General features: G+C 44.6%; 1 protein-coding gene across 1 annotated transcript in view; it reads left to right on the plus strand.

Annotated features, from left to right (window-relative positions):
* Positions 1–12,510, plus strand: part of LOC119449364 (sushi, von Willebrand factor type A, EGF and pentraxin domain-containing protein 1) — a 128,432-nt gene that overhangs the window by 87,511 nt on the left and 28,411 nt on the right. Inside the window, exons 13-14 of the mRNA XM_037712536.2 lie at positions 7,067–7,267; positions 9,987–10,252. Of these exons, the coding sequence (XP_037568464.1) occupies positions 7,067–7,267; positions 9,987–10,252 (467 nt within the window). The remainder of the gene's footprint in view (positions 1–7,066; positions 7,268–9,986; positions 10,253–12,510) is intronic.

Consider the following 12,510-nt stretch of genomic DNA (forward strand, 5'->3'; position numbering starts at 1 on the left):
CATCTTAACACGATATCAAACAGTAAAAATAAAATACACAATAGAACAGTAAAGTGATGAAATGCAGTAACACACACTACGTAATATGTTGTGCGAATAACGTCAGTGACGGTTGCAACACTTCATTGTTAGTGAGGTTATTCCAATCGGTAATAGTTCATGGAAGAAATGAGTATTTAAAACAGTTACTACGGATGCGAAAAGGAGTTAAAGCTATAGCTTATGCCGTTGTCGGGTCGCATACCCAGAAGAAAAATGAACTAAATGGGTGACTTCAGTTCTGTAGTGTCTATTAATTAATTGGTACATGAATTTAAGCGGTGCAGAACGATTTCGCTCATTTATTGTCGGCAGGCAAGCATTGATTAAAGATGTGTTACCGATATACATCGGTAAATATTATATATGTATCGAGCAGCCCTCTTTTGAACCCTCTTTACTTTGTTTATGTTAGTCTTAGTGAATGGGTCCCAAATGATAGCAGCATAATCTAAGATATATATAGGCAAAACAATACATTTGTAAGCAAGGAGGCGGACAGATGGAGTGGATAAACGCAATGCCCGTCTTAAGAAAAACAATTTACGAAAAGCGTTACACGTTATGAAATCAATATGTTTGTTCCAGCTGAGATTGTTAGTGACCCAGAGCCCTAGATATTTATATTCTGTTACTTCTGCAACTGTCACATCATTAATACCGCAATCAAACGGTAAGCCATTCTTTTTGTGAGTAATCCTCATCAATACAGTTTTTTTTTTCAAAATTAATGGACATTTGCCATGATTCAGACCATGAAGAAACTTTTTGCAACGTGCTATTCAGTAGTAATTGATCTCAGACGCTTTTTACTTCTGTATAAATGACACAATCATCAGCGCAAAGCCTAATTTGCACAGGAATGTTAGAGACAGTATCACTAATATATATTAAAAACAACAGAGGCCTAACAACAGAGCCCTGAGGGACGCCAGAGTGAACTGTCAGCTTGTCAGAACAATGATTGTTAAAAACAACGAATTGCTCTTTGTTTAAAAGGTAGGCTGAAATCCACTTTACTAATTGTTTGTTATGAAGTATTGTGTCTAACTTATAAATTAACTTTTTCGTGAGTGACCCTGTCAAAAGCTTTCGAGAAATCCATAAATACGGCGTCAATCTGTGTTCCAATCTTGTTCTTTGTTAATTGAAGAGCAAAAATCATGTATAGTTTCTGCTAGATGTGTACTAGTTGAGTAACCCCTCCTGAATCCATGCTGATATTTAGTAAAAAAATGTTAGCTTCGAGGAAGTTTGATATGTTATTGTGAAATATGTGCTGAAGTAGTTTACAAGCAGTCGATGTTAGCAAATTGGGCGGTAGTTCTTGATCAATCGCTTGTCTCCACTTTTGTGAAGCGGTTTCACTCTGGCAGTCAGTCCCCCAGCCTCTCGGAATTTGACTTTCACACAAGGACCTTGTAAATAATAGAAACAAATATTGAGATGTCCACTGTGCATATCTTTTCAAAAAGGCATTAGGTATGTTGTCCGGTCCAGGTGATTTCTTTACCTCGAGGTTAAGCAGCATATTTAAGATACCATGCTCACTAATGACAAGATCCGAACGCCAGAATTTTCAGGAGACTCTGATGGGCAAAGATTTTTCAAAATAACGCAGTTTGTCGATGGCCGTATGCTTTTTGAGCTGAGAACTAAGGAAAGTGATGTTGTGTTCCAATTCCGGAGAAAGAATGCTTAACGTAGCGGAGAGCGCCTGTAAACATATTTGGCACCACAGAAATCTAGTTTTCAGCTTCAAGTACGCACAAACACGCACTAACGCACACAAGCACACACACAAATGTGTGTTAAAATTTAGCGCTAGAAAAGACGAACATGTGTGTGCGCGCGCACGGTCTAATTATAATAACGGGTGCTACACTTTCCTTTAAGATTGAAGTTAGTAGAGATTTCCAAAATACACGATACACGTCACAGGCGCTATACTATACGAGATGAGCATTTTTGTGTTTACCAGAATTTTTAAAAATTGCCTGTGGCAGATAGCATAATCATTGTCCTTGAGCAGGACTATTCGAAGGGACGGATATTACAAGCACGAGAAATGGAAACACATATTCAACTAATTACCCAAAGTTTCCTAATTATTTACTTTACCGCACATATTGCAATTTACGAATTGTAGCGGCTGAGTTTGCAAGACGTATCCATTTGAAATTAGTCTCCAGGATGACAGTAGTTTCGAGATTTATTTCCAAAGCGTGAGACAAAAAATACATGGGCGTTCCAGTTACGTATGTGCTTAAATACATAGAAGAGCGTGTTGTACAAAAGTAAGTAGGACAACAGTGCAATTTTAAAGCCAGTTTAATGGCGCGTATCTCCAAACTGGCGTCATTTTGGAAAATCATTACAAGTAGTATCGCCGTGCAAACTCATCGGCTAATATTCGTAAATTGCTATATGTGCCAAAAAGTAATTATTTTAGACGTTAATTAGCGATATTTTAATTAGTTGATTATGTGTTTTGATTTCTCGTGCAAGTAGTGCCCGCCTCTTAGAATAATGCAGATCAAGGGCTAGAATTACATTATCTGCAACATGCGATTTTTAAAATTCCGGAAAACTTCAAGATAATCACCACGTATGGTATAGCGCTGTGACATGTGTGTCTCCGCGGTCGTTCCCTTGCCAGTGAGTTCTGAAGGCACGTGGATCGAAGTGCAAGGTTTGAGATCAGTGCCGTAACATGCACTGCAAACTTGCCGTAAAAATGCACTGTTGTTCCACTTGTTCTGACAAAACACTTTTCATGCACTGAAGCACGAAAATAACTGTGACCCCTATATAATTATTTATTCACGCCGGAAATTGGTGTCATCCTCAGCGTTCGTTCCAAGTGCCTGGCGATACAGTGGCGAAGCCAACGGCTACAATTCGTGAACTGCAACGTATGTCCTTAAAGGAATTAGTTTGAAAGTTAATAAAGCACAAGTTAGGCAGTTATTCGATAACAGATTTCGATGTCTTGTGTAAATAACGTACACCTATAAAAGTAGTCTAGCTCAAGGAGTAGAAATGTGCAGCATTTCACGGGCGATTTTTCAAGATTTTATTGACGCTAAAGAAAGACCTATGCACTAAACGAATATTTTTTTTTCTAGTTCGAACATTTTTTGTTTACTTATCAAGTGGAGCACATAGCTCAAATTGGCCTCTTCAGGCGAATTTTCTGAAGGAATTAAGTGCACGAAAAATCGCAGTGTCAGAGGCGAATTTGATTGAAAATTTTAATACTTAGCGTTTTCATTATTAACTTTGAAGTGCCTGTTTCTAACTTGCAAAATTGAACCCGAGTATATCTTGAAGGCATCTCTGCTCACCATAACTTCAAAGACTAGCACCACTTTTAGGAATATACGTCCCCGAAAATCAGCTAAAGAATGCGTAAGCGTTCTAGTTGAGGTCATCGCCAACTGCTAGCACAGCCTTGTGAAACTGTGAATTTGAACGCCAATGTATTTCGTAGCCCACATTAACTACGAATATCTGAAAAGCTGTGCCATAGTCTTATACCGCAGCCACACACTTGCTAATGAAAACGGAAACCAAAAGCCATTGAAATGCGCGTGCCTAATTGGCTCCCTCGCGCCAGCCAACACCATCTAGACTGGCTGTTGCTGCGCGAGCTAGCGGAAGATAGCCAATGGAGTTCGCAGATTTCAGCGATCTTTGATTTCTATTGTCATTGATAGTGCGAGTGTCACTATGGTGTCATGATTTCTGCTAAGAAGACGTGAGACACTGTTCCAACGAGAACTCTGTGGGCGTCACCACAATGTCCTCTGCAGCTCCCTGGTCGTTGGCACGTACAATGCCCTCCGGAACTTTCCGGCCGTCGTAAAAATGTCCTCTGGACGGCGTGAGCCCCGTGTAAGCAGAAATTTAATAGTGCCGGGATGCGGCAGTGTAGCCTCGTTAGTGTAACCTCTAATTGCGTTTTGGGCAGAATTTACGACTCCAATGAAACAGTTGGTGGTGGAAGTCGGAATACGTGGCCAGGCTAGATTTATACAACTCAGTCATCATTGTTCATCTCGGAAACCTAGCGGCAGTGATACAGGCGGTCGGAGGAACGGAAGGGCACCCCAGGGAAGCCTTTGCCAATGAGTTGGCACACTCGTTCAAAGGCAAACCTTTGCACCCATGAGAATCAAACGACGGAAACGCAAATGAGACAGAGTCACTATATATAATGACCTCAAAATTTTTTAGTCACAGCATGATGTAGCGATGAACATAGAGAGAGTGAGTCAGTGATAATAGCTACTGATGAATGAGAGGAGTTGAATGTGCGCAGTGCTAAAACTACGGCTAAGAATTCTGCTAGACAGGAGTAAAATTATGAAGTCTAATTGAATAGGACCAATCTAACGAATAAGAAATAATTCGTACACCTGCCTTTTCATTGCTCTGTGAGGCATATATGTCGCTTTTATGGCGTTGGTCTGAAGGAAGGAAGGAAGCAAGAGAAAGGCAGAAGGCAGGGAGGTTAACCAGAATAACGTCCGGTTGGCTACCCTACACCGGGGGAATGGGAAGAGGGAACACAAAGATGACAGGGAGAGAGAGGAGGGAAGGAAAGAAGGGAAATGAGCGGTTAGTTCGCTGACACGTGTGTTAGCGCACTAATAGTCACAGACGTTGACACAAGCCCATCGTCCTCAAGAAGCACAAAAGTGCCTTCACTGCTTTATGGGCCGACGAGCGATGGGGGCGGTGTTCCAGCAGCACCTGCACGGAAAGCGCCAGATTGTCCAGTTTTTTTAGCGCGTTGGTCTGAATATGCCTGAAGTGATCATCCAGCAAGTCATTAACAATTCGTGAAGATAAAAATTTTGCATTATATGGGTAGACGTTATCGAAAATAGACAGTTTTAGTTTAGCGTGTTTAGCGTAATAGCTGGCTTAGCTGGAATAGCAGGTCTTAAATGCGCAAGCGCAGAATGCTAAACGACTCATGGTGCTCAGCCTACGCACGCCATTTCTCAGATTTAACGTTACCGTCTTTGCATGGTTTACGTAGTTTAGGTAAAACATGGCGGCGGTCCTTGCCGCCCGCTTCGAACTGAATTTGGCGTTGCTTTTGTAGAATTCACTTCGTTCGTAGCAAATGACTGTGCAAACGGCTTTCGCTTAGTCGCAGGCCGCTTCGACGACGGAGTATTACGGATAACCTTGTAGATTTTTCGAGATCGCTTCTCGTTTCAAACGCATCGAGGCCTAACGAGCGAAACCTCCTAGTGTACTCCTAGAGTCACTCTAAAACCTCCGAGATGGCTGCGTCATCTGTCGATGAAGTCGGGAGATAGGCGCGACGGCATACGGCCTCTGAGATCAGGCTATGGTCGACAGCTTGTGCTGCTTGTACTGATTTCGTCGTGCATCGGCAGACATGCAACGCGCTCCCGGCTTTCATTGCGCTGCCTCTCGCACTTTTCTGACGCACACACAAAGCTTGGCGGACATATAGAATCACTTAGGTGCTCTAGGTATGCGTAATTGGAATAACGTCCCGCACGTAAACTACGGTATCACGTACGATATACTAAAACTCGCGTTCTGCAAATTTGCGGAACGGGAACGTTATTTCCCTTAACCCCGGTATCAAACTAACGTTAAACTAAAACTGTCTAATAATTTATTGAGAGATGGTGGTAGACTTTTTTGGAGTTATCTCACAGAGCTTAACATTCAAGGGCTCGAGTAGTGCCTGCGCGAAAACCACCTGCTGCGTATGAAAACGGGGCCAATGGACATTAAAAATGAAGTGGGCTGACTAATAAACACTTTCTGGTGTCTTCTAAAATGTGGCCCATGCAATCGCAGAAAGGTTTGGACTGTTAGTTGCTGAAACCTAGCCACTAGCGAAGGCGCTCGCGCTTCCAGGAACAGTAGAGTACAGCGTTCGTTACGAATCTGGGGAGGCCAAGGTAAAGGCGGAGCGTATCCCGTTCTATTCGAACAAGGGGACGGATCTTGTGAGCGGCACCTCCAGAGAACAGAACGCACCCAAATTCTAATATTGGCCTGACGTACTACATGCTGTATATCCTTAGCAGAGTGTCTCTTCGCATTCCTGACCGATTATTGCTCAGCCGTCGTAATATTCCGAGAGCACGGCCTCCTCTTGCAGCAATATTTTTACTCAAGGTGCGCTATAGCCAATTGACTTTACTGTGATAAATCACCCCGAGGTACTTGGTTTCTTCAACTTGGGGGATGAATTTGTTCTGATAACATAGAGATATATTCACTGTGCTCCTTAGCGGAAAGACCAAAACAGCACTCTTGTTAACGTTGAGAAACAGGTGAATTCCTTTCAGCCACTGTTCAAGCGTAGTTAGATTATCTTGCAAATGTCCCGTAAAGAGAGTGAATGTCAACTGCAGAAGCAAAGAACGCAATAACGCAATGTCATGCGCGTAAACATAGCGTGTTTACATCAGGATGACAAGGGATATAGCTAAGTAATATACCGTCTAAACCTTCCATTGGCGACACCATTCCTAACACAAAAGAAATCTGTCCCCATCAAGAACTCGGGTGTCCATCTTGCAAAGTACCCAGGAAGATCTAGAGCATTCGTTCTGTTCAACAATATTGAATGCTCGACACTGTCATAAGCTTTGGCAGCATCTAACCGCCCCCTCCCCCCCCTTTCCGTTCCTATTAAAGCCCGATTCATCAATGTTAATTCTAGTAACGTTGCGACTTACGGCCTGTCAACCGTAGTGCCTCGAGCCATAACACGAGGCACCAACCAACCAACCACATACCTATTTTGCAGCGCTGTTGCACCTTTCACTAATGTTTGAACGAGCCCCTTTTTTGTAGCAGTCTTGCTGGTTTCATCATTTTTTTTTTCTGGGCTATCGTGACGTCAGGAAATGCTATTGCCTATGACTGATTGTCGTAGGAGCGAGTTTTCGCAGTACCTTCGCGAACATTTTGACGCCAGGCGATGCGTTCCTTGTGAAGTCCAACACTGTCTCGTTCGCAGGGAGCCAGTGTCCGTTCCACCCGGCGCCGCTGAACGGCGCCCTGTCGTGCGACGAATGGATGTACGGCCAGTTCTGCCAGCCATTGTGCAACGAGGAGTTCGACTTCCTCGAGACGCCGGCCGACTGGTACATCTGCGCCAAGGACCTGCGCTGGCACACCGAGCCCGAGGGAATGCGTGTGCCGTGGCCAGACTGCGCTCGTGGGTTCAGGCCTTGCACGCCTCATTGCTACTTCGCAGTAATTGAGAGCGTGAAGACTCTCACGCTGTAGTGAATGAAAAATAATGTAAGCAAGGACTCCAGTGCACATCTCTCCTCACTGGTGTGTACTAACCAGCTTTAAGAATCAAACCAGCGGCAAGCAACACGTGCAAGCGTGCAACGAGTCTTTTCCATATTTTGTTCGGTTTACTTAGAGTTTGAACAAGAATGAACTGCGTAAAAAATAACATCACAGGAAAAAATTCATTGGGTGTTTCCGAGCACGTTCTAAAACAATTAGAATCAACCTTAGGCCTTCAAAATGTATAAAAATTTGAGCTGCTTAGCAAACTAATGACACTACAAAATATACTCTGAACACAAGACATCTACGAACGATATGCGCTTGGTTTGAATCGCTTGAGATGCAATACATTTTTATATCTGAGAATAAGTTATGTGAAACACTCGGTATAATGCCCACGTCACTGTAACAGCGTGGTGTGTGTCAACTTACCTTATCCTTATCTCCTCTGCCGTCACGTAGGTTCCATTCATCCTGCCTTCATGCCACGCAGGGGTAGTTTCTTCCCTTGTTTTTATCATTTGCTCGATGGCGCTATACACACTTGTGCCTTGCTCTTCGCACCTATAGCTGTTTAGTCGTTTAAACAGCTGTATACTGTAGCTTCGTCCGGTCAGGCTACCGTGTCATTACGCACATTTCATTCCGATTTTCCCTTGTTTATGCTTTCTAAGTAAGATTTCGTACTCTCAGGCTTCTATGTAACTGTATCTGTTCGAGCTGGCGGTACCCTTTTGTTTGCCGAATCCACCGCTAAATACATCTGCACGTAGAGCTGCAGCGTGCAGCGTAGATCCTTCTTTATAATTGTTCATCCCATTTTGACGGTCCGCCATTTCTCCCCTTAACGCCAGCGAAACGGCAGTCGATCATAGCTCTTTCGCGGCAGCCCTAACAATCACAGCTGTGAAGACTAACCATCATGTGTTGTAGTGAGTCACGACCACGGCGGCTTCAGACCAGTGGACGAATCTTTCCACGTGAAGGTGCTCATCCCCTCGCGGGGGCAGCAGGCTGCAATGAGGCGCATGACGAGAGTCGAGCTCTCCTCGCGGGGCGACCCCGTTGCAGGGCGGACGGCGGTCTCCGAGTCGAGATGTCTTCAGCCGAAAGACCGTCGGGGGCTATTCCCAAGAAAAGGAGCTGCAGAAAAGCGCGAAAGCCAGCGCTGAAAGTGCCCTCTCCACGCAGCCTTCCTGCGAGCGCAATCAATCAATCAATCAATCAATCAATCAATCCTTCAAATATTTATAGACGTAGTTAATTACAAAGAAAAATATATACATGTATTTTTCGTGTCAGCGTGCGCGATGCTCGCACAAAAATGTGCGCCGATCCTAGAGACTGCTAAAAAGCGGGAAGCGCGCAGTGTGCTGCTTCTTCAAGAGGCATATCATGTGACGTCATCAGGTGACATCATCACTTGACGATGACGTCATTGCGTGACGTCACGTTTGACATGATCACGTCATGAAATTACGTCATCAGGCGATATTGTCACGTTACGATGCCGATATTCACGTATATTCGAATTACAATCCGAAGCTATCATGTCTGCAGCTTGTGTGTAAGCTGTAGTTTACGAATTCTCTGACGCAATTTAGTTTGAAAAATTGAATTAGCTGAATAAGGCACTTGCGCTTGTATACCCGAACAATTTGCTGTCCATCTTCTTGCGGTAACGAAAATCCCGCTTTGCATTGCGAGTCACTTGGCGTGAATTGGCAGTAGATCGATGCCGGTAAATTTGTTATTTACGCATTCATAGGCCCCATTTATTAGAAATCTGTTAACAGTTTCAGTTCTAAATAAATATTGCAGCTGGACTTAGGCTTTCAGTGAGCCCCCCCCCCCCTCCCCGCCCCCCCCCCCCCCCCCCCCCCCCCCCGACCCCCCCCCTTCCATAACAGATCTACCTAGACATGAACATTCGGAAACTCAAGAACAAAGTGAAAATTAGGGGGTCTCAGCACCGACTGGAGTTCCCACTGACTGTACACAATATTTAATTTATCCAGTATGTTGCTAGACTGTGAAAAATTTTGTGCGGGGTCTTCTATCGCCGTGCTAAAATTCAGAAGTGCATGCTCAGCATCATGTGCGAGCGTGCTGACAGGCATATTGGCGCTGCTGCCTGAAGGGAACGCATTGCCCGATTTATATTCCCCCATCTCTAAGGTGCTCTTATTTAGGTTAGTTGGTTAACGCGTAGGATGGACATCGGAAACTAGACTTGTACGGCATCTGAAACCTGTGCTCGTGTGCATATATGTATATAGTATAAGGCGGGCTTCAGGCGGGGAATAAACTAGTTGAGAGTAGCGGTCGTCGGTGTTTAATTCTCACTGCGTGAACATCTTAGTTTGCCCTAATATGTCTTCCTTTAATGAACTACTGGACAAAAAGCTGTTTGACCGTATTTTATTTTGTCTTTCTTTTTTTTCACCGGGACAGGGTGAACTCATTGACGTTGCTTCCTCCTCTCTTTCGATATTTCTCTTGCTTACTGACCCCTGTTCTCCGAGTTCGGTTACATCTCCTCCACAGATTCTTTGTTCATGTCTGTCAAAGCATAGCAGTCGCAATTACAACAGCGAGACCCACGCTCTTCCACCTTCTTGAACACCGTCCAGGGATGCTATCACCGAAGCAGGCCAAGAGAATGTACCACGGGTACTACTACTCGGGCGACTGCAGCGACCCCAGCGTCCAGCGCGCCATCAAGAAGGCCTTCCGCGACAACTTCTACCAAGCGCGCAGGAAACTCTCGGTGTGCACGGTCGGCAACACGTGCAACCTGGACAGGGTGTCGGTCACCTGCGGAGAGTCCGGCGGGCGGCGTCACCGGAGAAGCCTGCCGGTGGCAGGCGTGGACGCCGAGCTCCTGCTGGAACTCGGTGTAAGTCATGCGAGCCATTGTGCGGGAGGGTCGAAGTGCACTTGCGCAATTGCGAGGAACAGCTGCGTGACACGACCGACGTGTGGATGTGCGAGCAGCGCAGCCTGGGACGAACACAGAACATTGCGCTCCGTACAATACGTGTACCTTTTATTAATGCGTTTGCCATTCTCAGGGAACTTCGCGCATAGCCGGGGGCTAACTATGCATGTTTGCCTGTAACTGTTTTCCTGCCGCCCTGAACTCAGTGTCGAACGGCGTTACAGAGCATCCGGAGAGCAGTGGTTCACGCACGCGTTAAAACACTGTTTAATAGGGCAGCTTGGAAAGACGAATGACCAGGATTGCTGGAGACCGAGGCGGGGAAATGTGACGCTGTCTTCAGCAGGAATGAATGATAAAAAAGGTTTGCTCGGCAACTTAGCATCTGTACCTTGAGGTTAAGGGTCCGTTTCGCGATGAAACATACAGAGGCGGTGAAATTGGAACACGTTTTATTGATCACTTGTGAAGTAATTTTATGAAAGAGGAATAAACAGGCGATATTTCTTTTGGATGGCAGGTATGGCGGATCAAGGCATGTTTTTATGGCTGATGCGGCTGCAGTGCGGAACTGATTGCATACAATAAAACGCTCGAGCCGGTTTTGAATTGCTTCCAGTAAATATGTTATCTGTGCGGTAGGTCGATCTCAGATTGATGAAGCATGGTCTACTTTAGATTTTACAAGTGCTTTATGCAATTTGAGTTTAAAGGAATTGAGAGCACGATAAAAATTGCGACGCAGAAAGGAAAGTGTTCGGTTAGCAGCATTAGTCAATTATTCGATGTGAGTTTGCCATCATAGAACATCATTATTTACTCGACGAGACAGAAGAAAAGATAAAGCTGTTATTTTGTAGGAAAACGTGCTAACAGCCAAACGAATGAATTGTGGCACAAGGAAAACCAAGAAGGAGACAGGATAGGGCGCCAAACTTTCGACTAGTTTTTTTTCCAGCACGTCACCCAAATATTTCCAAAAATATGCGCACAATGACATGGCGCAGCACGTGTCACAAGCTACCTCACCGCGCTATCTAAAACCGAATATTCGCTCTTGTCTTTACAAGAGCGAATATTCGTGCTGCGCCATGTCATTGTGCGCATATTTTTGGAAATATTTGGGTGACGTGCTGGAAAAAAACTAGTCGAAAGTTTGGCGCCCTATCCTGTCTCCTTCTTGGTTTTCCTTCGTCTTTTTCTTTGCGCCACATTTCATTCGTTTAGCTATGCACCAACTCGCCCAACGCACTGCCTTGCTAAAGTACTTCTTTCTGCGGTTTTACGTGCCAAAACCAGTTCTGATTATGAGGCACGCCGTAGTGGAGGGCTCCGGATTAATTTTGACCACCTGGGGTTCTTTAACGTGCACTACAACGCAAACACACGGGCGTTTTTGCATTTCGCCTCCATCGAAATGCGGCCGCCGCGGCCGGGATTTGCTAAAGTACTAACAGCCCTATGATGTAAAAAATGTCATCATTTTACATTTATTGACGTTTAGTTTTCTGCAGCAGTGATTACACCATGAAGAGACGTTGTCGAGATCTGATTGAAGTGAAAGGGAATCGCTGGGGTTCGTTATTTCACGATAAATCAGTCATAAGCAAAAAACCTGATTTTAGATGTTAATTGTTCGGGAGGTCGTTGATATAAATAAGAAATAACAAAAGCCCCAGGACTGAGCCTTGCGGCACGCCGGAAGACTCAAGACAGGTTGGCGAAACCGAATTCTTAACAGATACATAATGTGCCCTATTACGGAGAAAGCATTCAATCCAGGTGAGCAAGTGGTTGTCTTTAAAGGGACACTAAAGGGAAAAATGATTTGTTCTATATCAGTAGATTACCCTTCCACAATACCGAAAACACCACTCTTACTGCGAGAAGCCGCTTGGTAAGCCAGAAAGAAACGAAAAACACAGAGCTGAGTGGCGACGCTACCTTGAAGTACCCGCCCTAGCTCACCGTGACGTCATGGACTTTGACAGCGTCTTCTAGGTCCCAGTCAATTCTTAAGCGGTAAAGATTGGCTACATTGTGCTCTAAAGGAACACAAGACTGAATGTGGCAAGTTACGCGAACGTTTACTGAGCCAACGTGGCCCAAATACGAAAAATTACTTTAGAACTCGTGACGTCACACTGAAGTGCTGACGTTGGGGTTCCCGCGCGAAATTTAAAAAAAATAACTTTGAGCTTAATTTTCTTTTATAA

The sequence above is a fragment of the Dermacentor silvarum genome, chromosome 4 (genome assembly GCF_013339745.2).
Source record: "Dermacentor silvarum isolate Dsil-2018 chromosome 4, BIME_Dsil_1.4, whole genome shotgun sequence".
NCBI classification, from domain to species: domain Eukaryota; kingdom Metazoa; phylum Arthropoda; class Arachnida; order Ixodida; family Ixodidae; genus Dermacentor; species Dermacentor silvarum.